We start from the raw sequence: 23,621 nt of genomic DNA on the forward strand, positions 1-23,621 counted from the left end.
CTGTCTTCATAGACACTGTTCAGAACCTACAGTGGGCAAACCAAGGGACAAATATGACCAAACAAAAACAACCAAGCTGATAAACATTGAATGTAACCCAGAAATTGAATGAATAATAACTATAGAATTTATTTTCAGCAGCATCAATAAATGCATACTTATTATTAATGTGCTTGCAAAGCACATTCTTATTCTCTTGCATTATTATTATTATTATTATTATTATTATTATTATTATTATTATTAATGTGCTTGCTAAAGCACATTCTAATTATCTTGCATACTTATTATTAATGTGCTTGCTAAAGCACATTCTTATTCTCTTGCATACTTATTAATGTGCTTGCAAAGCACATTCTTATTCTCTTGCATACTTATTATTATTATTATTATTATTATTATTATTATTATTATTATTATTATTATTGTGCTTGCAAAGCACATTCTTATTCTCTTGCATACTTATTATTCTTATAATAATAATTATTATTATTATTATTATTATTATTATTATTATTATTATTAATGTGCTTGCAAAGCACATGCTTATTCTCTTACATACTTATTATTAATGTGCTTGCAAAGCACATTCATATTCTCTTGCATACTTATTATTAATGTGCTTACTAAACACATTCTTATTCTCTTGCATACTTATTATTAATGTGCTTGCAAAGCACATTCTTATTCTCTTGCATACTTATTATTATTATTATTATTATTATTATTATTATTATTATTATTATTATTATTAATGTGCTTGCTAAAGCACATTCTTATTCTCTTGCATACTTCTTCTTCTTCTTCTTCTTCTTCCGGACACTTTTTCGGCGCGTAACTTGTCCCGCAGCTTTTGTCCTAGACCCATAAATGAGGTGTCAAATCGACCGGCTCATTGAGGAGAGGTGTGCTATCTATTTTGTAAGCGATCAGAATTCCAGAATTCCCAGTATGGAAGTTCAAAGGGGTGTTTTTTCCCCATAGACTTGAATGGGGAATCTCTCTGTAGATGTGCTAACATCCAAAAGAGGGCAGCAGACACCAGTGAATCTGTCAGATCACACAACGTTGGAAGAAAAAGATCAAGGACGGAAGTACATTTTTCGGTCAGAAACGCGTTTTGGATTAAAGCGTTTTGGATTAAAAGGCTTACATATTCCAGTTCCTTAGACTCTTGGGGATTTTTTACAAGCGTTTGTTTTGGAAAATATTACCACAGTGAAGAAAGGTAAGCGCCACTAATTTCCGGTGACTATCAAGTTGGATTAAATTAGTATGATGGCTATAAATCATATTATGCTTTGTGTGTGGGCTTAATAAAATCCCGAGAGTCTAAGCTTTCAAACACTATAACATTTAACCGTGTATTTAATGCTTAAAACGAGTTGGTGGCATGCCTTGGACAGCACGGCGGTCACATATGTTGTTGTTTCTCGTCGGTCACATATGTTGTTGTTTCTGCCATTTGTACAACTTTTTGTTGTTTTCAACTATCAGTGTAGTTTTTATAATTTTTTATTTCACTTTAAACTAATGTCCTTTTAAGAACAGCAACGGCTCTTTTAAGAGCCACCCATTAATTAAAATTAAGCGCATTTTTTCTTTGTCTCCTCACATTACATAATTATTTTTTAAACATATGACACGTATATCACAAAGAATGATAAGAATGACTTTAATATAATAAAGCTTGGGTATTGTTAGACGCGCCATTCTTCACATTAGTGAATTAATACATAAAACCGCAAAGGCCTCTGTTCCTGGATGGCCTAGTAGATAGCGAATCCGTTTAGCATGCAGAGATTCGGGGTTCGAATCCACCCTTGGACAGTTTATATTTTCTAAAACTTTATAATAAAGGTTCATTAGTTGACATTAGTTACCACATTACTTAACATGAACTAATAATGAACTGCACTTCTACAGTATTTATTCATTTTGTTCATGTTAATTTCAACATTTACTAATACATTATTAACACCGTGTTAACATTACTTAATATACTATGAACTAAAATGAACAAAGAATAAACTTTATTTTAACAAAGATTACTAAATACAATAATTTATTGCTCATGGTTAGTAAATGTTAGTTAATACATTACATTTGAACTAATGATCCTTATTGTAATGTGATTATATTTTTTCCCAGTAGTTAATATACTGTGAACTAACATGAACAAAGAATAAACTTTATTTTAACAAAGATTACTAAATACAATAATTTATTGCTCATGGTTAGTAAATGTTAGTTAATACATTACATTTGAACTAATGATCCTTATTGTAATGTGATTATATTTTTTCCCAGTAGTTAATATACTGTGAACTAACATGAACAAAGAATAAACTTTATTTTAACAAAGATTACTAAATACAATAATTTATTGCTCATGGTTAGTAAATGTTAGTTAATACATTACATTTGAACTAATGATCCTTATTGTAATGTGATTACATTTTTTCCCAGTAAAATCACTGATTGATGCTTTAGTTCAAGATCTTCATGGTACTTGTTTCAAGAAAAGATAATTGGATTTTCAGGTGTGCTCTTTTGTCGCAAGTGAGAAACTAGTCTGCAAATATAACCATAGTAACTGTGCAGCCATACCCTAGCAACCATGTAGTGCACCTTACGAACCATATTGCAATATAAAGAAGCCATATCTCAGTTACACAACATAAAACACTCAGCACGATGAGGGGAACTGACGTCACGTGTAGCCCCGCCCCCAAAATTAGCGACATAAAAAATTTAGCACAACATGGATATGTGACATATCAAAACACTCAGCACGATGAGTGGAACTTGCCATGTTCAAGCACATTCACATTTTCTTTAGGAAATGTACAGTTCTAGTTATTATTATTATTCTGATTATTAATGTGCTTGCAAAGCACATTCTTATTCTCTTGCATACTTATTATTATTATTATTATTATTTTTCTTCTTCCGGACACTTAATCGGCGCGTAACTTGTCCCGCAGCTTTTGTCCTAGACCCATAAATGAGGTGTCAAATCGACCGGCTCATTGAGGAGAGGTGTGCTATTTATTTTGTAAGCGATCAGAATTCCAGAATTCCCAGTATGGAAGTTCAAAGGGGTGTTTTTTCCCGATAGAATTGAATGGGGAATCTCTCTGTAGATGTGCTAACATCCAAAAGAGGGCAGCAGACACCAGTGAATCTGTCAGATCACACAACGTTGGAAGTACAGAACTAGGACGGAAGTACATTTTTCGGTCAGAAACGCATTTTGGATTAAAGCGTTTTGGATTAAAAGGCTTACATATTCCAGTTCCTTAGACTCTCGGGGATTTTTTACAAGCATTTGTTTTGGAAAATAAAGTGAGAGCCGAAAACAAAGGACGTAAGTGGATTGTTGTTTACACATTTCGGCCAGAAATGCGTTTTGGATTAAAGCGTTTTGGATTAAAAGGCTTACATATCCCAGTTCCTTAGACTCTTGGGGATTTTTTACAAGCATTTGTTTTGGAAAATATTACCCCAGTGAAGAAAGGGGAACGTTTGAAGGTCAGCACCACGCTTTGTGTATGGGTTTAATAAAATCCAGAGAGTCTAAGCATTCAAACAATATAACATTTAACCGTGTATTTAATGCTTAAAACTAGTAATGGCGTGCCTTGGACAGCACGGCGGTCACATATGTTGTTGTTTCTGCCATTTGTATAACTTTTTGTTGTTTTCAGCTATCAGTGTAGTTTTATAATTTTTTTATTTCAGTTTAAACTAATGTCCTTTTAAGAACAGCAACGGCTCTTTTAAGAGCCACCCATTAATTAAAATTAAGCTCATTTTTTCTTTGTCTCCTCACATTACATAATTATTTTTTGACATGATATGACACGTATATCACAAAGAATGATAAGAATGACTGTAATATAATAAAGCTTGTGTATTGTTAGACGCACCATTCTTCCCATTAGTGAATTAATACATAAAACCACAAAGGCTTTCTCACTGATTGATGCTTTAGTTCAAGATCTTCATGGCACTTGTTTCAGGAAAAGATAAATGGATTTTCAGGTGATTATATTTTTTCCCAGTAGTTAATATACTGTGAACTAACATGAACAAAGAATGAACTTTATTTTAACAAAGATTACTAAATACAATAATTTATTGCTCATGGTTAGTAAATGTTAGTCAATACATTACATTTGAACTAATGATCCTTATTGTAACATGATTATATTTTTTCCCAGTAAAATGCACTAAGCCGTCAGATTTGTAGTCCAGGGCCTAACGAATCAATCGAGAATCATGAAAATAAGGGGAGATCCCACAATATATATAAATATGAAATGAAACTGAAGCTCACTGTGAAATATAGCAACAAGCTTTAAATCACTGATTGATGCTTTAGTTCAAGATCTTCATGGAGCTTGTTTCAGGAAAAGATAAATGGATTTTCAGGTGTTCTCTTTTGTTGCAGGTGAGAAACTAGTCTGCAAATATAACCATAGTAACTGTGCAGCCATACCCTAGCAACCATGTAGTACACCTTACGAACCATATTGCAGTATAAAGAAGCCATATCTCAGTTACACAACATAAAACACTCAGCACGATGAGGGGAACTGACGCCAAGTGTAGCCCCGCCCCCAAAATAAGCGAAATCAAAAATTTAGCACAACATGGACATGTCATATATCAAAACACTCAGCACGATGAAGGGAACTGACGTCACGTGCAAGCACATTCACATTTTCTTTAGGAAATGTACCGTTCTAGTTATTATTATTATTATTCCGGACACTTTTTCGGCACGTAACTTGTCCCGCAGCTTTTGTCCTAGACCCATAAATGAGGTGTCAAATCGACCGGCTCATTGAGGAGAGGTATGCTATGTATTTTATAAGCGATCAGAATTCCAGAATTCCCAGTATGGAAGCTCAAAGGGGTCCCAGTCAGCAAATTTCCTTTGGCCCAGATTTGGGCCAGATAAACAGCTGAGCTGTGGCCCAGGTTAGTTTGTGTTTGTCAGCCCAGATATGGCCCACATCTCCTTTGCCAAAACTGAACCAAAGCAGAGCCATAAGTTTACCAGGCATGAGCCAAATGTACTTTTATGTGGCCCAAATATGGCACACCTCTTCTTTGAAAGAACTGAACCAAAGGAGTGCCATAACTCCACCAAACATGAGACAAATAATACAATTTAATGTGGCCCAAATATGAGCCTTATATGCAATTTTAGTATGGTTGAGTTCTGTTAAAATCTATTGGCCCATATGTGCCACACATGCAGCTGACAGTATGTAAAAGTCTTATTAACTTGAAGGTAAATGCAAATGGTAAAAACAAATGTACTCAAAACAATTTACTTCAAAACAAGTGTTTAAATAATTACAGCTTCAAGAGTAAACATAAGAATACATTTAAGAATGTATTCAACTCAGAGTAATAAAAATCACAGAAAAAAATACAAAAAAATCTGATTAACTTGTACAGAGAAGTTAAATTGAGAAATTGAGTTTTGATGTGCCTAATGAGGGTCGGCAGTGTTTTGATGGGCCTCGTGTTTCTTCATTCGCTCCCTCCTACCCCCCTCTCGGTCTCTGCAATTAAAGATGAATTTAAATAATGTTAGCAGCAATACAATATGGAAGTTAGAGCTGGGAGATAATGGGGGGAAAAAATCATTTAATATAAATTTCCTCCTTTAATATTTTAATTGCAATAATTAAGTTAATTAATAAAGATTTTTCCAGTATATTTTCAAAAGGAATTGCAAATTGTATTTTTCAATATGTTGGCCATAATAATACCATAAATTCTTATGACAAATTATTTAGATTTTGTTTTTAGAATATATTTTTACCAACTAGTTAAAATTTACACTGGATGTATTGTGCTTTAAAAAAGACATGCATGACTTTCAGTGCATAAGAGAGATTCCAAGGGACCGTCTGCAAAGTGCAAATCCCGAAAAGGGAATACTGTACTGTCACCAAATTCAGCTCACACATCACTGATGTCCTGATAGCTATACTACAACACTTACTTGGGGGAAATATTTTCATATAAAAAAAACATAAAAAATGTACAAAAAGACATTTCTCCCAAGTTGACTGTTTTTAGTATTCGCTTTTCGGGTTTTGCACTTTGCAGACGGTCCCTTGGTTCGCACGTTCTAGTTCTACTTATTATTATACTGCATAAAACAGTTTTTCGGGGGCGAGGCTACACATGACGTCACGTGAATACCCGGTGGGGTGCCAATACTTTTGGACAAAAGTGTATTGACTGGGGGCCAATACTTGTGGAGTTGATAGTTATATGTATTGAGAGTGTCCTTTACATCTACAGAGAGGACAAAAGTATTTTAAGAATTCCCAATTCAAGTCTATGGGGAAAAAAAAAACCCTTTGAGCTTCCGTACCGGGAATTCCGATCGCTTATAAAAGTCGTAGCACACCTGTCCTCAATGAGCCGGTCGATTTGACACCTCATTCATGGGTCTAGGACAAAAGCTGTGGGACAAGTTACGTGCCGAAAAAGTGTCTGCGCTGAATTAATGGGTAAATGCGCTGAATTAATGGGTGGCTGCTCTTAAAAGGATCATTAGTTTAAAGTGAAATAAAAAATTATAAAAACTACACTGATAGTTGAAAACAACAAAAAGTTATACAAATGGCAGAAACAACAACATATGTGACCGCCGTGCTGTCCAAGGCATGCCACCACTAGTTTTAAGCATTAAATCCTCTAAATACACGGTTAGATGTTATATTGTTTGAAAGCTTAGACTCTCTGGATTTTATTAAGCCCACACACAAAGTATAATATGATTTATAGCCATCATATTAATTTAATCCATGTTGATAGTCACCTGAACAAGGCAGCACTTACCTTTCTTCACTGGGGTAATATTTTCCAAAACAAATGCTTGTAAAAAATCCCCAAGAGTCTAAGGAACTGGAATATGTAAGCCTTTTAATCCAAAACGCTTTAATCCAAAACGCATTTCTGACCGATATCTGTAAACAGCAGTTCACTTCCGTCCATTGTTTCGGGTCTCACTTGTCCTAGGAGGCTTAAAAATCCCCAAGAGTCTAAGGAACTGGAATATGTAAGCCTTTTAATGCAAAACGCTTTAATCCAAAACGCGTTTCTGATCCGAAATCTGTAAACAGCGGTTCACTTCCGTCCTTTTTTTTTGGCTCTCACTTGTCCTAAGAGGCTTATAAAACTACACTGAGGTGTCAGATTTGTAGTCCAGGGCCTAACAAATCAAACGAAAATCATGAAAATAGGGGGCGATCCCACAATATATATATATATGAAATGAAACTGGAAGCTCACCAATTCTGACAACTGAAGCTCACCAATTCTAACAACTGTGAAATATAGCAACAAGCTTTAAAGAACTTTACACAGATTCACTGGTGTCTGCTGCCCTCTTTTGGATGTTAGCACATCTACAGACAGATTCCCCATTCAAGTCTATGGGGAAAAAACACCGCTTGGAGCTTCCATACTGGGAATTCTGGAATTCTGATCGCTTATAAAATCCATAGCACACCTCTCCTCAATGAGCCGGTCGATTTGACACCTCATTCATGGGTCTAGGACAAAAGCTGCGGGACAAGTTATACGCCGAAAAAGTGTCCGGAAGAAGAAGCAGAAGAAGAAGAAGCAGAATAATAACTAGAACGGTACATTTCCTAAAGAAAATGTGAATGTGCTTGCACGTGACGTCAGTTCCCCTCATCGTGCTGAGTGTTTTGATATATGACATGTCCATGTTGTGCTAAATTTTTGATTTCGCTTATTTTGGGGGCGGGGCTACACGTGACATCAGTTCCCCTCATCGTGCTGAGTGTTTTATGTTGTGTAACTGAGATATGGCTTCTTTATATTGCAATATGGTTCATAAGGTGCGCTACATGGTTGCTAGAGTATGGCTGCACAGTTACTATGGTTATATTTGCAGACTAGTTTCTCACCTGCAACAAAAGAGCACACCTGAAAATCCATTTATCTTTTCCTGAAACAAGCGCCATGAAGATCTTGAACTAAAGCATCAATCAGTGATTTTACTGGGAAAAAATATAATCACGTTACAATAAGGATCATTAGTTCAAATGTAATGTATTAATTAACATTTACTAACCATGAGCAATAAATTATTGTATTTAGTAATCTTTGTTAAAATAAAGTTTATTCTTTGTTCATGTTAGTTCACAGTATATTAACTACTGGGAAAAAATATAATCACATTACAATAAGTATCATTAGTTCAAATGTAATGTATTAACTAACATTTACTAACCATGAGCAATAAATTATTGTATTTAGTAATCTTTGTTAAAATAAAGTTTATTCTTTGTTCATGTTAGTTCATAGTATATTAAGTAATGTTAACACGGTGTTAATAATGTATTTGTAAATGTTGAAATTAACATGAACAAAATGAATAAATGCTGTAGAAGTGCAGTTCATTATTAGTTCATGTTAAGTAATGTGGTAACTAAGCCGGAATAATAATAATAATAATAATAATAATAATAATAATAATAATAATAATAATAATAATAATAATAAGTATGCCAGAGAATAAGAATGTGCTTTGCAAGCCCATTAATAATAATAAGTATGCCAGAGAATAAGAATGTGCTTTGCAAGCCCATTAATAATAATAAGTATGCAAGAGAATAAGAATGTGCTTTGCAAGCCCATTAATAATAATAATAATAATAATAATAATAATAAGTATGCCAGAGAATAAGAATGTGCTTTGCAAGCCCATTAATAATAATAAGTATGCCAGAGAATAAGAATGTGCTTTGCAAGCCCATTAATAATAATAAGTATGCCAGAGAATAAGAATGTGCTTTGCAAGCACATTAATAATAATAATAAGTATGCAAGAGAATAAGAATGTGCTTTGCAAGCACATTACTAATAATAAGTATGCAAGAGAATAAGAATGTGCTTGTGACATGGACATGTCATATATCAAAACACAGCCCAATGAGAAGTGCCTCACGTGTTTCTTGGTGATGTCACGTGACGTCATGTGTAGCCCCGCCCCCAAAATAAGCGAAATCATAAATTTTGCACAACATGGACGTGTCATATATCAAAACACTCAGCCCAATGAGGGGAAGTGCCTCACGCGTGTTTTGGTCACGTCACGTGACGTCACGTGTAGCCCCGCCCCCAAAATAAGCGAAATAAAAAAGTTTGCACAACATGGACATGTCATATATCAAAACACTCAGCCTAACGTGGGGAAGTTGCCACCATTCACATTTTCTTCAGGACCATGTACCAAAGAAATGTACCATTCTAGTTATTCTTACTCCTCTGCTAAGTCAATGGCAGCCCATAGAACCATACATAGGAAAGTTATGAAATTTGGCAGACATGTAGAGGCCAGTCTTATAAGTTACTATAGCAACATTGGTGTGTCTAGCTCAAACCCTCTAAACACCAGTCCAAAACAAATTCTAGTATTTGAGGGGCAAGTTGGCATGCAAAATGTATTGGGTGCTAATATCAGAATCAGCACCACAGTGACACACACACACACACACATTCATCCGGGACATATTCTGAGCGCATCTGATTGGCTTGACCTCGGACTCGCTGCTTGCAGCTATATTTATTATTCTTCCTCTTCTGCCATGGAAAGTTATGAAATTTGGCACACATGTAGAGACAAGTACTATACGTTACTATAGCAACTTTGGTGTGTCTAGCTCAAACCCTCTAGCTCCACCAGTCCAAAACAAATTGGGGGCAGTTTGGCACACAATATTTATTGGGTGCTAATATCAGAACCAGAATCAGAATCAGCACCACAGTGACACACACACACACACACACAGACATTTCGCAACTTTTCGTGACAGCACCTAGTGGCCACAAGATTTTCACGTTAAGTCCAGTATTTTACGAACGCAATGCCATATCGCTACGAAACTTGGTATGGTTCATCAGCAACATGTTCTGGGCGCATCTGATCAGCTTGACCCCAGAATCGCTGCTTGCAGCTATATTTATTATTATTATTATTATTATTATTATTATTATTATTATTATTATTATTATTCCTCTTCTGCCATTGAAGTCAATGGTAGCCCATAGAACTGTACGTAGGAAAGTTATGAAATTTGGCACACATGTAGAGGCCAGTCTTATAAGTTACTATAGCAACTTTGGTGTGTCTAGCTCAAACCCTCTAAACACCAGTCCAAAACAAATTCTAGTACTTGAGGGGCGGGTTGGCACACAATATGTATTGGGTGATAATATCAGAACCAGAATCGCAAGTATTGGGTGCTAATATCAGAATCAGAATCAGCACCACAGTGACACACACACACACACAAACACACTTACACACTCACACACACACAGACACACACACTCACTCATGCACACACACACAGACAGACACACAGACAAACACACACACACACACTCACACATACACACAATCTAGTTGCGACGAGATTTTAAAAACAATGCCATATCGCTACAAAAATTGGTATGGTTCATCAGCGACATGTTCTGAGCACATCTGATCGGCTTCACCCCGGTATCGCTGCTTGCAGCTATATTTATATATATTTTTGTTTTTCATGATCAGTGAAGGAGCATTTTGTATCTGTGGATACAATTTATTCACTTATTTATTTTAACGGTCTGCGTGTCATCCTTGCAAAATAAGTCGACTGCAGGACTTTTGATTCCCTTGGTCGTAGGTTGCTGCATATTAGTGATGGCCAGTTCGTGAACGAATCGTTCTTTTGAACCAGTTCTTTTAAGTTAACTGGATGAACCGGTTCACCAAATCGGACTGATTCGTTCTAAACAGTTCGCGTCTTGAGTCAGCGCTGATACACAAGTTACTCACTTTCGGTCATGCCTGACAAATAAACTAATATCCCAAAGTATATGCAACTCCTGTACACTGAACTGAGACATGTTGTGCTGAGAGTACTGTGAGCTCGAGCTGTTGATACTGCGCATGCGTGAATTAGTGACACAGCGAATCATCAGTACAGAACTGAGAACTGCTTGTTTCGGACGCGTCTGAGAACCAATGAACTGTTGATACTTCGCATGCTTGAATAACATACAGCGAATCATCAGTACACTGAACTGAGAACTGTTTCTTTCGGACGCGTCTGACATACTGAGAACCGATTAGCTATTGATACTGCGCATGTGTGAACCTTCAGAGCAAATTATACATATTGGGATATGCATAGTAACTAGTCATAGGCTATTAAACATTTTTATTTAAAAAAATCATACAACTGTTCACTCAATATATGTCAGTTAATTTCACTATTGACTGTTGTGCAGTTTAGTCTACTTTTATATGCCGCTTTTTGTAAGTTGATGAAGATTAGTTTATTAGCTTTATATCTTTAAGACACGTAAAACATCCACGTTTGCACATCAATGCCTGTACTGGGTGTTTTAGTTGCAAAACGTAAATGTAAGAAACGTATTCAACAAAAGTTATGATTACAAAGAACTTTTCGAATGTGTTAAATTGATTGTATTAATATCTGCCGGATGATGGAATTTGCGTCATTACGTCATTGTGAATGACGTCATTACGTCAGGACGTAAAAGAACTGGTGAACTGGATTTTTGAACTGGTTCATTAAATCTAACTGTCCGAAAGAACCGGTGCGTGGAAAAGAACCGAACTTCCCATCACTACAGCATATTAGATTTCCTCTTTCAGTTTGGTGCGTGCACGTTCGCACCTTCGTTGTTATGGAGACCAACTACGCGTCTAAACCGCAAGGCATGATGGTTTGAAATAAAATGCAGGAGTAAATACCAGAGAGAATGCACTTGGGGTCGACCAATAGGTGAATCGTGACGGTATGCGTCAGCCAACAAAACAAAAGAGGAGTACAACAAATCAGTAACACACCCACCTTACTTTCAGCGAACGACTATAGCGGAGGTTATTATAAACGCTCGTATTGTTTTCTTACTCTCGTTGAGAAGACTCAGCAATATCAGGTAAACAGATGCTAAAGATTATTTTAGTCATTTTGTAAATGGCTTGTGTCAATTTAGAGAAGTATTTTTCATAACTTGGTTTAATCCCCTTTAAAAATTAGCACGAAATACTTTGCTTATGTGTAAAAACTGATGTTAGCTATCTAGGACGAGTTAGGTTATCTAGTCATATTTAAATATTCATCTTATAATTGTCTTCTTTAAAATTCTCGGTGCCTAAAAAACAATGCTACCGGTAATAATACATATGTGTAATTGTGGACCGTCTTAAAACAAATAACCAGTCACATCACCAAATTAGCATAATTGCTATAGGCTTAAATTTGGATTTTGTTTGCATTATACGTTACCCAACTACGTTTCCCAGCCATATTCCAAATTATGATCCTAGCGTGATAAACTGGGAGTATCAACTCTGCTGTATAAGGATAAGAGGTAATAGGCCATAGAAACGCTCGACCGAAATGTAGGTTGATGAGGTTGTTATGCAAGAAAATGATGGAAGAAAGACTACCCAGTATTTCGTCTCGATATAATGTATGGAACCTGATTTTGCACGGTGACCAGTGCTTATAGTGTCATTTGCCTCTGCTTTTATAGAAGAATTTTCACAAATAAACTGTATAGTAGTTGCAGCATTCAAAAAATGTGCAAATTCCTAGCAATATGATACACTGTGCAAGTTGCGGAGTGCATAGGTCCTGTTGAAACGGCACTTTGTCGGCCGTCAGTGATAAGATACCTTTGTGTGAGGAAAAGTAGACCAGGGCTTGTGATGGCTATTCTGCACACATTATTTGCAAAGTGATTAAGATCCCGAGACTATACTCACTAATGTTCCAAAATCATTAATACAAGACAAAATAAAGGGCTTTTATCTTGTTTAAATGATCTGGTACCTCTAAAAACGTGTCTTTGTGATTTCAGAGCAGCCATGTCTGACAGGAAGGCAGTAATAAAAAATGCAGACATGTCTGAGGAGATGCAGCAGGATGCTGTTGAGTGTGCCACACAGGCTCTTGAGAAGTACAACATTGAGAAGGACATTGCTGCCTACATCAAAAAGGTAAGTCTTGGATCTAGATATCACACCAAGATGTAACAGCTCAAAATGCAAGTGTTTTACAATGGAAGAACACTGTGCAGAAAATGTACCTGTGCAAAATACCAGTTAGTGACAGCTTAAGCATTTTTTGATACCAGATTTGATACCCTACATCATGAATTCTCTTGTCTGTCACTCAAGGAATTTGACAAAAAATACAACCCAACCTGGCACTGCATTGTGGGAAGGAACTTCGGCAGCTATGTGACCCATGAGACCAAGCACTTCATCTATTTCTACCTTGGTCAAGTGGCCATTTTGCTGTTCAAGTCTGGCTGAGACCAAGCTTAAACTCTGACCATTTATTACAGACTTACTACAGAAAAGCTGATCATTCCTCTTCTGGGATCCACTTTCTCTTGGCTGCTTATTTTTTGTTTCTTTTTGTTTTAAGATGGCCATGTACTATGAAGAAAAGAGTAAGGAACATATATTTATTTTATTTTTTTCTACAGACTGTCATTTGTTTTTTATTAAAACAATAGTTTGGAACACTTGTATGTAAAGAGTATTGTATTATTAACTTTGGAATATTATTTCATCCTCCAGTGCATCCTCAACTTGCTGTTTTTATATTTTAATCTTTGAAAAGTATGGACTGCAACATTGATCGGTCTTCATCAATCTCAAACCTTTCCTCCTTGTATCAGTTCTTTGACATATTTTGTAACCTATTGCTTAAAACATCAGTGTCTTTGCTATAACTTATGGCGTCATACAAACATCACAGTAGTTTGGTACATACCTAGACACTTTAATAGGTCTTACAGATTGCCACTCTGACAATCACACTTAATCTTTGTCCATTAATTTTGTTAAAGCTCCATGTAAAGGTAAAAAGTGATAACCACTAAATTAAGTTATATAATTAACTGTTCAGCTTTATGTACTACAACATTCTGCTTGACTGTTGCATGGGGCAGACCTTTAATAAATGTAGCAAATATAGACTAAAGTGGTTTAAGTTGGCATACACCTCATCATTGACGGATTTTTGAGATTTAGTCAATGGAGATAACTGCAAATTGCCATTCTTGATAGTTTTACAAAGCTTAAGCTTTGACTTTGCATCTTTTCAGTTTTCATGTATAGCAGATCTGTGCAGAGTAGTTTGCATCAAACTAGAATTTCAGGAAGATAAAGTGTACATATGTACTAGTAATATGTATATAAATGTGTGTATACACAAACAAGATTGTTAAGTTTACAGAAGCAGAGACCAACTTGTGAATATGGCTTGAGCATTACTTACATTTCTAGGACAGAGCTCACTTCTAGGCTTATGGGACTAATGCTATAAAGCCCAAAATTTCACCACGCTAAATGACAAATTTTAATCTTTAAAAAAAAAAAAGAGAGACATTAACACAGCTGAAAGGAGCAAAGTGCTCATGTCTACAAAGTCAAAAAATGGATCAGCACCCATCCACTAGTCTCTCAAAGTAAAAGTTAAATGTTAGCCATCTATTTTGTTGCCTAGGTGGTGGACTGAACTAATCCCTAGATGTCAGAGCACCAGCCACTGGCTGTTTTCAAATAAAGAGCTAAAGACCTCCCTCTTCATGAATACCTATAAATAGCACTACCCACAAAGGCGCTTTTTCCTACTACTATACTACCTCTCCAACAGGGATTTTAGACTGATGGTGCTCTTAATCCATGAACTACTTAAGGTTCTATTCATCTTATTTAACTTCTGTAATTTAATGTTTGACAAAAACAGTAACCTTGGAAGGATTGGTGCCTCAGCAAAATATAAAATGACTTGTCAAACTCAAAATAATAATAGTCCAGTTCTTAGGTAGAAGAGACAGGTTTTATTTCTTTAGAAAACCAGTTTATGGGGATACATCCCATTGGAGAGGAAAAACTGGGAGTGCAGGTATCCTTTCAGCTGAGGAACTTTCTTAATGAGTGGCAACAGCTGAGAGTCAACGGCTTTCTGGTCTTCCTTCCGCTGTTCTGTCAGCTGGTATTTCTGCAATAAAATATACAAGATCAGCTGAAATAAGAAAATACAAAGCCAAGCATGCTACTTAAACATTTAATTTATCCAACTACGGAACTGTCAATTAGCTTAATTTCACATAAAAAAAAAAGAACTTAATTGAAGCACTTATTTTCTTAAAGACACTACAACAGAAAATCATGTACTGCTCTGTATAGACAAATTTGTCCATAAAAGATAAGTGAACAAAAGCCTGAGAACGAAATAAACAAGGTATTAACACCTTGAAGGCTGTTAGAGTATTACACTATATTCTTTCCATCACAATTCTAAATTAATTTATCCTTCACACATCTGCCCAACAAAAACACTAACAGCATTACTACTACAATGCTGGAGCAATTTGGAGCATGTGTGGGTTTTCTCCAATTGCCACAAAGTTGTAGGCATACAACTGTATAGAATTTCAACATTTTAAGCATCAAGATTCCATAAGGAACTTACCTATACAGACCAAACCCATTATCATGACAATGTCTGCTCAAGCACAAATTATAGCCATAAAGACCCAGTTTATACAATGGGGACTGTTGGATGCATTTTGGATGAAACCAGTTTAGTACCTCTTTCTCAGTATCAAAAATCTCCCCTTCTTGGTGCTTGGGCTTCCTCAGCCGCTTCTTCTTGAAGTAAGCATCATTCAGGTTCTTGGGAAGCTTCACACTTGAGATGTCCAGCTTGGTGGAAGTGGCAATGCAGAACTTTTGATGGGCTCGACGGAGGGGAACTCTGTTCAAGGATAAAGGACCTAGAGAAGTGCAATAGTAAGCTTTAGGCCAGTGACCAACAACTCAATAGCACAAAAACATGGGTAGAGATGTTCAGACTAAGCCTTTTTTTTGGGGTTAAAACAAGGAAATAAAAACACTTGGCCTTTTTAAGCCGCATCTGAGCAGCACAACCTATAATTAAACATACCTGTGACAAGGAGGAGGCCACTAGACAGCTGCTTGAGAAAGACCACACGCTGGAAATGGGAAAGGGGCAAGATTTTAATCAATTAGCAATATATAGTACTTGCTATTTAAGAATTCAGTCAAAAAAATACTATTTTTTCATTGTGTTAAACTACACATTTTCAGGGACTTGCACTAATAATTGCCTTGAATTATTTGTTTAACCAGAACTCCAGCCTCCTATAATACACCAATTGGAACATGTATTGTTATCCAGTAAATCTATTCAGACCGATTCCCCTTGATGGATAAGTGCCTGTAAATAAATTACATTTGACTTTGGAAAAATGACATTGATTACATGGCTACTATTGGCAAACCAATATAGTAATTTTGATTTACAAATGAGAATTTGTTTCAACAGAAAAACAGGTACAAGTAAAAGTTTAGCCTTTTACTATGGAATGACATACGCTGCAAAATGCTGACATGGCTGCATTAACCCTCCTATTGTCCTCCTATACAAATTAGGAGCAGAGTCAACTTGACCGTGTCCGTTTTGACTGCTTATAAAAAAAAATGAAGTATATATAATGGACTAAAAAAGGTTTAAAAAAAGGCTAACTTGTTTCCAACATAAACATATATTTTGCAAAATATATATGTATAATAAACCTTATTTATATACAAAAATGCCTCTTTTTAGTAAAAAAAAATAAATAAATACTTGAGGCACAAAAGTTGATGCACAATTACAGGCTGGTATATTTCAAGGGCAGGATATTGTTTTGAAACCATTTTTAATGTAAGCAAATAAAACCTGTTTTTTTCCAGGCCAAATAGACTTGAATGTTTATAAATCAAAAATTCTACAATTATCACCATTCTGTGTGTAATATGTATTTTGCACTTGTAAAATCTATTTTGCCCATCTGATGTCATCTGATCAACCAACAGGCTACACACGCACAAAAACATGCCATAATTTCATGTGAATAAAACTTCGTTTACCTCCTTGTGTGTTATTATACTTAATTTATGAACAATAAACCTTATGAAATTTTGCCACGTTTTGAGTAAAATAAGCAGAAATTAAATATTTTGGATAACCACTGACCGATAAATGTCAAACATTACTCAGCATATCTCCAGGCCAAAGCTGAGTGGTGCAACTAAACATTGTGTGTGTGTAAAGATTGTTGGTAGAAGAAGAAGAGAAGATATTGTCCCCAGCTGGACAAATGCATCCAACAAGTGTGAAATATTTACAATTGAGTAGCTTTTGTTTTGTCTGGAGGTCAACTGAATTGCAATGCCCAATGCTTTGAACAGTGTTTGACGGTGTGTGGGGCATCATTTCGGTAGATCATATTCTGCCCTCTGCTAGGTGAAGGCATATCGAAAGTGGGGGGTTGAGTGTGTGTGTTTTGGTTGCGTGTGTTAGTGGACATTGTGTGTGCATTTGTGTCTGTATGCATGTTCACTGCGCTGAAAAGGGCAAAAGTGTAACCTATTGCCGGGTCAAAGTGATCCAAGCTGTTCCAACACGCAAAAGTATATATTGTTCTGAACACAATTCAACGAAAATAGACAAAATGAATTTTGCTTTCAAAGTTCATAATTTGGAATACTCCTGGTAAATTTTAGGCAAATGTGTGGAAGAAAACCCAAGTTATGACATTAAAATCTTCCAGCCGGGTCAAAAAGACCCAGGGGAAATAGGATGGTTAACAAGAGCAGCTTTATTCACTTGTTCCAAATCACAAACAACTTCAGCTTGAATCATTAAGCTGAAGTTGTGTGATTTGGAACAAGTGAATAAAGCTGATCTTGTTAATACAGCCATGTTAGCACACATACATAACACAACACAGATACACACCCCATTAAAATCACATTCCTAATATTGCATAGGTCCCCTTTGTGCTGCCAAAACAGCCATGGCCATCCAGCAGCAACATGATACCAGCAGATCCTTTATGTCCTGCAAGTTTGAGGTGAACAGATCTGACTTTGTTCTAGACAATCCCACACATTAGATTGAGAACTGAGGAATTTGGAGGCCAAATCATTGTTTATGTAAGGTTTGAGAGGAGAGAGAATTTTATTTTTAAAATTTTTATTTTTTCCAACAGTACTAGTTGCAAGCTGTTTTAAGGTTTTATTTCAGATAGCAATTCTGGACCAGCTTGTTTACAGAAAACTGAAAGATTTGGTGTTAAATCTGTCAAATTGGTTGGGCATCTCCTGTGCACAGCCCACTTTGCATCAACCGACAGATTTTCAACTGGATTTAGTTCTGGACTCTGGCTTGGTCATTCCAAGCCTTGATCTTGTTTTGGTGAAGCCAACCCTTTTTTTGATTTGGGGGTGTGCATTAGTCATGCTAACAGGCAAACTTCCTCTACATCTTAAGTGTTTTAACAGAAATCTTAGATTTTTTTTAATAAATAAAGCCCCAGATTCAAAAGAAAAGCATTTTTTGCAAACTTTAGTCAGGCTTTGATAAACTCTTCCACCCTTGATTATTTTTGAGCCTCTTGCTCATTCATATACACACTTTTATATATAAGGGCTGCACGATTTAGGAAAAATGTCATATTGCAATTATTGAGGTCAATATTGCGATATAAACAAAAGGTATCATGAGTTAACTTGCTTGGTTCAAGGAAAATGCACACACAGATTACTGATAATGCTGAAATTTGTATTTCTAAACTCAAACTAGCCACAACAACAAACAAATGCAAAACCTTTTCAAATTAAAATACAAAATAACACATTAATACTGATTAATGAAAAGCCTAAGATCGAAACTGTAGGTGTAGTATGTGTGTGTGTGTGTGTGTAAATTACCAACTTAATGCAAGTTATACATGGTATTGCACACACCATTATAGATGATATTTGGAGCAATATTACATGTAATTATTAAACTTTATTCCCTTACATATACATCTGCTTTTAAGCCTAATTACTACTTTTGATTATGATGTGATTGTGACGGGGGAAGAGGTTTCAGGTTGGGGGTAAAGAGTTTTTTCTGTCACCACTTTTGAATAAGAAACAATATCAAGGCTATAAAACTTCGCGAATCACAAAAGTATCAGTGAGAAGTTGAGAACACTCGTTTAAACAGTGCATACACTCAAACTTGACAGCACATCACAAGTCCGCCTAGACGATGGACTTGCGCTCAGGATTTTTTTTTTTGAGTGGCGTGTGGACGAATTTTTTCTACGCACACTTATTTCTTGATAACAGACCGCTGCTAACTATAACACGCCGATGCAATGAAAAACAGAGCGTTGGAATGGGTACACAGGATTCTAACCGTAGAGACGGAGCGCACTATTTTCTTTAGCGGAAGCAATACAATTGTTCAACAGTTTCGTGTTGTAGCCACAAGCGTATGAGACCTGTAACTTAAGCAACAGTGCGAAGCCGCGAACTCGTACTGAATATTTTAAAAGGCGTAACAGCTGATGAAAAAGCAGAGACAATTGTAGACGAAAATGAAGACATTTTATCTTAGTTTTTATTTTATACAAAACATGTCTCATCTTTTTTCGTCAACAATAATGCATGTTAATTTAGTCTTAGTCAGTGTTTTTGGACAGTGGTACAGTCTTGTCATAGTCTCATCTTAGTCATGGAAAAAAAAAAAAGGTTGTTGACGAACATATTTCATCTCGCCTGACGAAATTAACACTACATATAACAGAGGTAGCATTTTTTCTGGCCACCAGCACCAGTGATCCGCGCGGCACACACATATATATACACACACACGCATGCACATCATTTTCAACCAAGCACATCCACCTGACAATGTTATAATAGAGAGTATATAATATAGAATCCCTGAATTCATTTAAAATCTAAAATTAAGATATATTTTTATAACATTTCACCATTAACTATTTCAAGCTTGACTTACCTATTGTATATCAGAAGTATTAGAGAGGTTTTTGTAGAGGAATGTTTATGCATAAACTCCAGTGCCATGTTGGCACAGTTCTCTACTTGTTATGGTGTTCTTTGGTATATTGCACGTCTTGGAAATTCTTCTGGAACCCTCTAATTCATGCTCTTTAAAAATAAGATGCCATACATGCTTTGCAAGCTCTTCAAGGCCTATGTATTTCCCATTTGGATGTTTCCAAGATGTCAAAAAATCCTATAGGAACACCTGTACTTGGGGCTAATAAGTCACTTTAATTGACAGTAGGCATATTGTGTTAAGAGGACATGAAGTCAATTGGTGCAAGAGTAGAGGATGCCGAAGGATAGAGTCAGGTGGATACAGATGATCCCCCCCACGTCAGGAAAAGCAGAAAGTTTACTACACGAATGCGATTGATTCTTAACACTGCCACGTTCCCCATTATAAAAATTTGCACACACTTAAGCAACCAGTTTATCTTTCACCCTAAAAAGAATTTTTTACTGTTTGTTTATCTACTTTAATATGTAGGTTACTATTTCACAATAAATATGAAAATTTCTCTGGCATGATTTATCCTGGTTTGTTTATTTTAAATCACAGAAAAACTGCCATTTTAACAGGGGTATGTAGACTTTATACCCACTGTAGCATTTTTTGTTTGACAACTGAAGAAATTGCATATTATCTTTGCAAAGAAATTATTGGTAAACATCCATATATAATACAAATAACTACCTTGCCACGATGACGCCCAGTAAGCATGATGAGTACAGTTCCAGGTGTGATGGAAGAGCGCAGTTTTCTCCTGTGCTGGCTGAAGGGCTTGATCCCATGACTACGCAACTTCCGGGGTACATCCTCTGTTGGATAGTAACGAGGCTAGGAAAGGGAGAAAAATGTATGGTGACTGTCAAAGCAAGTTAGATCATCTTAACTTTAACAGTCCTATTAAAATAGTTTTGTTTTTATTTTATTCAGTTTCATACTGAAACAGACAGTGATGCTTTGTCATGCTATTCTAACTTGCAAAGAAATGTAGTGAAAACTAGCCAAATAATTTTGAAAAAATGTGCCACAAAACCAAACCTGACAATATATTAGCAAGCTAAATAAAGTAAAAGAACCAAGATGATCACAGAGAGCCATTTACATTTATAGAAGGATTAGCTCCAACTCTATTATTCTCACTAACATACACCAGTTTTGAAAAGCCCCAAGCATAAACACCCAAGAAACACTTGTCAAAACCATAAAATTATACAAATGAAACCCTCCTAAAAACAAAACCCAATCTGTTTGTTACAAAGTGTGCTGGAAAACATGACCAAGACACCATGTTTACAGCTTTGGAACTACTCGTGCAGGGTCAGATTAACGACTCCTAGCAGGAGAGATCTTTACCATTTAACTAAAAATGTTTTGCCTAATTAAAAACGATTAAATATAAAAGTTAAAATATATCCAAAACACTTTTCAGATTGGACACTGATGCAATGCCCCAAAATAAAAGAACAGGAATAAAAACCTCTGAAAGAGACAGGTTGAATTCAGGAAAACGTCATAGCAAGTACTAAGTACATTTACATCCAAGAGTAATGACTGGTCGGAGAGAATCTGATGTGTGCATCTTAAAAAAAAAAAGCTGGGGGGGTGTAGGTGTATATAGGACTCACCATCTTACGAAGTCTAATGACACGAGTACCTCCATTCTTGTCTCCACCAACAGTTTTCACCACAGTGGTAGGGGGCTTCTCCTTGAGCTTCTTCTCAATCTGTGTTTTAGCAGATCAAATTTCACCCTTTATGCATTTATACAATATCAATTACATTCCATGTCAATTGCCATATTTTGTAGAAAATGATCTGCACTCACCTTGGTCTCAGTTGCCTTAACCTTCCTCTTGTACATGGCACGCCGGGTAAACATGACCGAGCGGGAGAAACGCCCGATACCCCGAGCCAGTACAGGGTTGCGGCTGCAGTGCCGCTTACGGGCAACATTCTTTTTATCACCCTCAGCCATCTGAAACATTGGTTTAAAGACCATGACAACACCACGTAATTAAAGACACTTCAGCTTCTATTTCATTTCATTCAGGAACATCTGGATTCTGATACATTTAGATAAATCCACTGGCTTTGAGCCCTGGACTAACCGCTGGCTGATATTTCCATCTATATTTTATACACAGAATAACAAAGCTGAAAAGCAGTTAAATAACAAGCGCTCTCTCCCTGGTTAACAAACGTGAATATCTTTAGCAATGCTAACCAGCTAAGCGCTTCTTACCGAAAAGCGCCAGTTTACATACTTATATACGTAAAAGACTAATATCATAACTAAACACACACAAATAACTCTATATCAAAAGTTATCATGCTATATAATTATTTCAAAAAGAAGTGAAAACGTGCTACCCTTACAGATCAGAGCAAATCTACATTTAGCTCGGGTTTCAGGCCCATCATTAAAAAACAAATATAAAAACATCGAACCAAAAGTTTCTTTAAATCTTCGCAGATCTTAGTATCAGCTTTGAGGCATTAAAATTATACAGCACTTCAGATCAAATACACCGAAGCGTTATTGGAAGATGACAACAGATTAAAATTTCAAAGAACACACACACACGATAGACACAATTACCTCGCGATAGAAAAAAAGACCTACATCCGGGCACTTGACGCATATATAGTCTGACTGCGTACATTACGTTTTCTTCTGTGGTGTACTAAAAGCTCATTTTAACTATATACTGCCATCTACAGACTGGAGTTACGATAAAAAAAAATTAACAAAACTAAGAAATTGGAACCATTATTTTTTCGGTTTATCCCTAGTTAAATTTAATCATTCATGTGTATTTAAAATTTAAGTGTGTCAGAAAACAAAGCAAAAATATCAGAATAAGTTGAGAATAATCAAAAATAAGAAATGCAATTTCTGTTATATCTATTTCAGTATAAGAGTCAGAAAAGCCTGCATATCAAACTATTTTGCTATAGTTTTCTATTTTACTATATTTTTCAATGATCTAAATACTGTTAATTTGATTTGTGGATATGAATGAATGAACAAATGAATATCACATTCATATACAATGCTGATAAATTCAATTTGTTTTTTTGTTTTTTAGCAAGTCAAGTCAAGAAGCTTTTATTGTCACTTTGACCATATACAGCTGTTGCAGTACATAGTGAAATGAGACATTTCTCCAGGACCATGGTGCTACATAAAACAAAGACAGGGCTGTGGACTTGTAAGTAGTCCTAGCCACATAAAGTGCATCTGTGCAACCTGGTGCAAACAGTGTAGGTGGGGCCATAGCTAGAAGATTTGGGGGCCCCTGAAAAAATATTAATGTGGGCCCCCACAACCCTCCACTAATATAATTTATTGTACAAACTATGAGCATGGACCCCCACATGTAATCGAATAGGGGTTTCTTAAAATATAACAAGACAGATAACAACAAATGGAGAGCAAACAATAAACAAATTTCAATCAGTAATGAACTTTGTAACAACGATGAAAATTATACGAAAGTTACCATTGCAAACATCACCTAAATTGTCTGTGGTCCCCTAAATGGTAGGTTTCTTGAAGCCAAAAAAGTGTGACATCTAATATTCTTTCAA

The 23,621-nt window shown here is 35.9% G+C and overlaps 2 protein-coding genes across 3 annotated transcripts; one reads left to right on the plus strand and one right to left on the minus strand.

The window, feature by feature from the left end:
• Positions 1-11,460: 11,460 nt before the first annotated feature.
• On the plus strand, positions 11,461-13,629 carry dynll1 (dynein, light chain, LC8-type 1). The gene is made up of 3 exons (XM_027171056.2): positions 11,461-12,024; positions 12,952-13,090; positions 13,271-13,629. The coding sequence occupies exons 2-3, from the start codon at positions 12,959-12,961 to the stop codon at positions 13,406-13,408; spliced, it is 270 nt and encodes an 89-aa protein (XP_027026857.1). The 5' UTR covers positions 11,461-12,024; positions 12,952-12,958; the 3' UTR covers positions 13,409-13,629.
• A 1,302-nt stretch (positions 13,630-14,931) lies between these two features.
• rpl6 (ribosomal protein L6) lies at positions 14,932-22,654 on the minus strand. 2 transcript variants are annotated; one of them, XM_027171049.2, is made up of 7 exons: positions 22,630-22,654; positions 21,856-22,005; positions 21,656-21,754; positions 20,718-20,861; positions 16,056-16,104; positions 15,701-15,885; positions 14,932-15,107 (listed from the first exon to the last, which is right to left on the minus strand). In XM_027171049.2, exons 2-7 carry the CDS (start codon positions 22,003-22,005, stop codon positions 14,955-14,957), a joined length of 780 nt encoding a protein of 259 aa, XP_027026850.1. In that variant the 5' UTR covers positions 22,630-22,654; the 3' UTR covers positions 14,932-14,954. The 2 variants fall into 2 exon arrangements, with proteins under 2 accessions (XP_027026850.1, XP_027026849.1); XM_027171048.2 differs by lacking the exon at positions 22,630-22,654 and having other exon boundaries at positions 21,856-22,024.
• Between the last annotated feature and the right edge of the window lie 967 nt (positions 22,655-23,621).

The sequence above is a fragment of the Tachysurus fulvidraco genome, chromosome 14 (assembly GCF_022655615.1).
Source record: "Tachysurus fulvidraco isolate hzauxx_2018 chromosome 14, HZAU_PFXX_2.0, whole genome shotgun sequence".
NCBI lineage: Eukaryota > Metazoa > Chordata > Actinopteri > Siluriformes > Bagridae > Tachysurus > Tachysurus fulvidraco.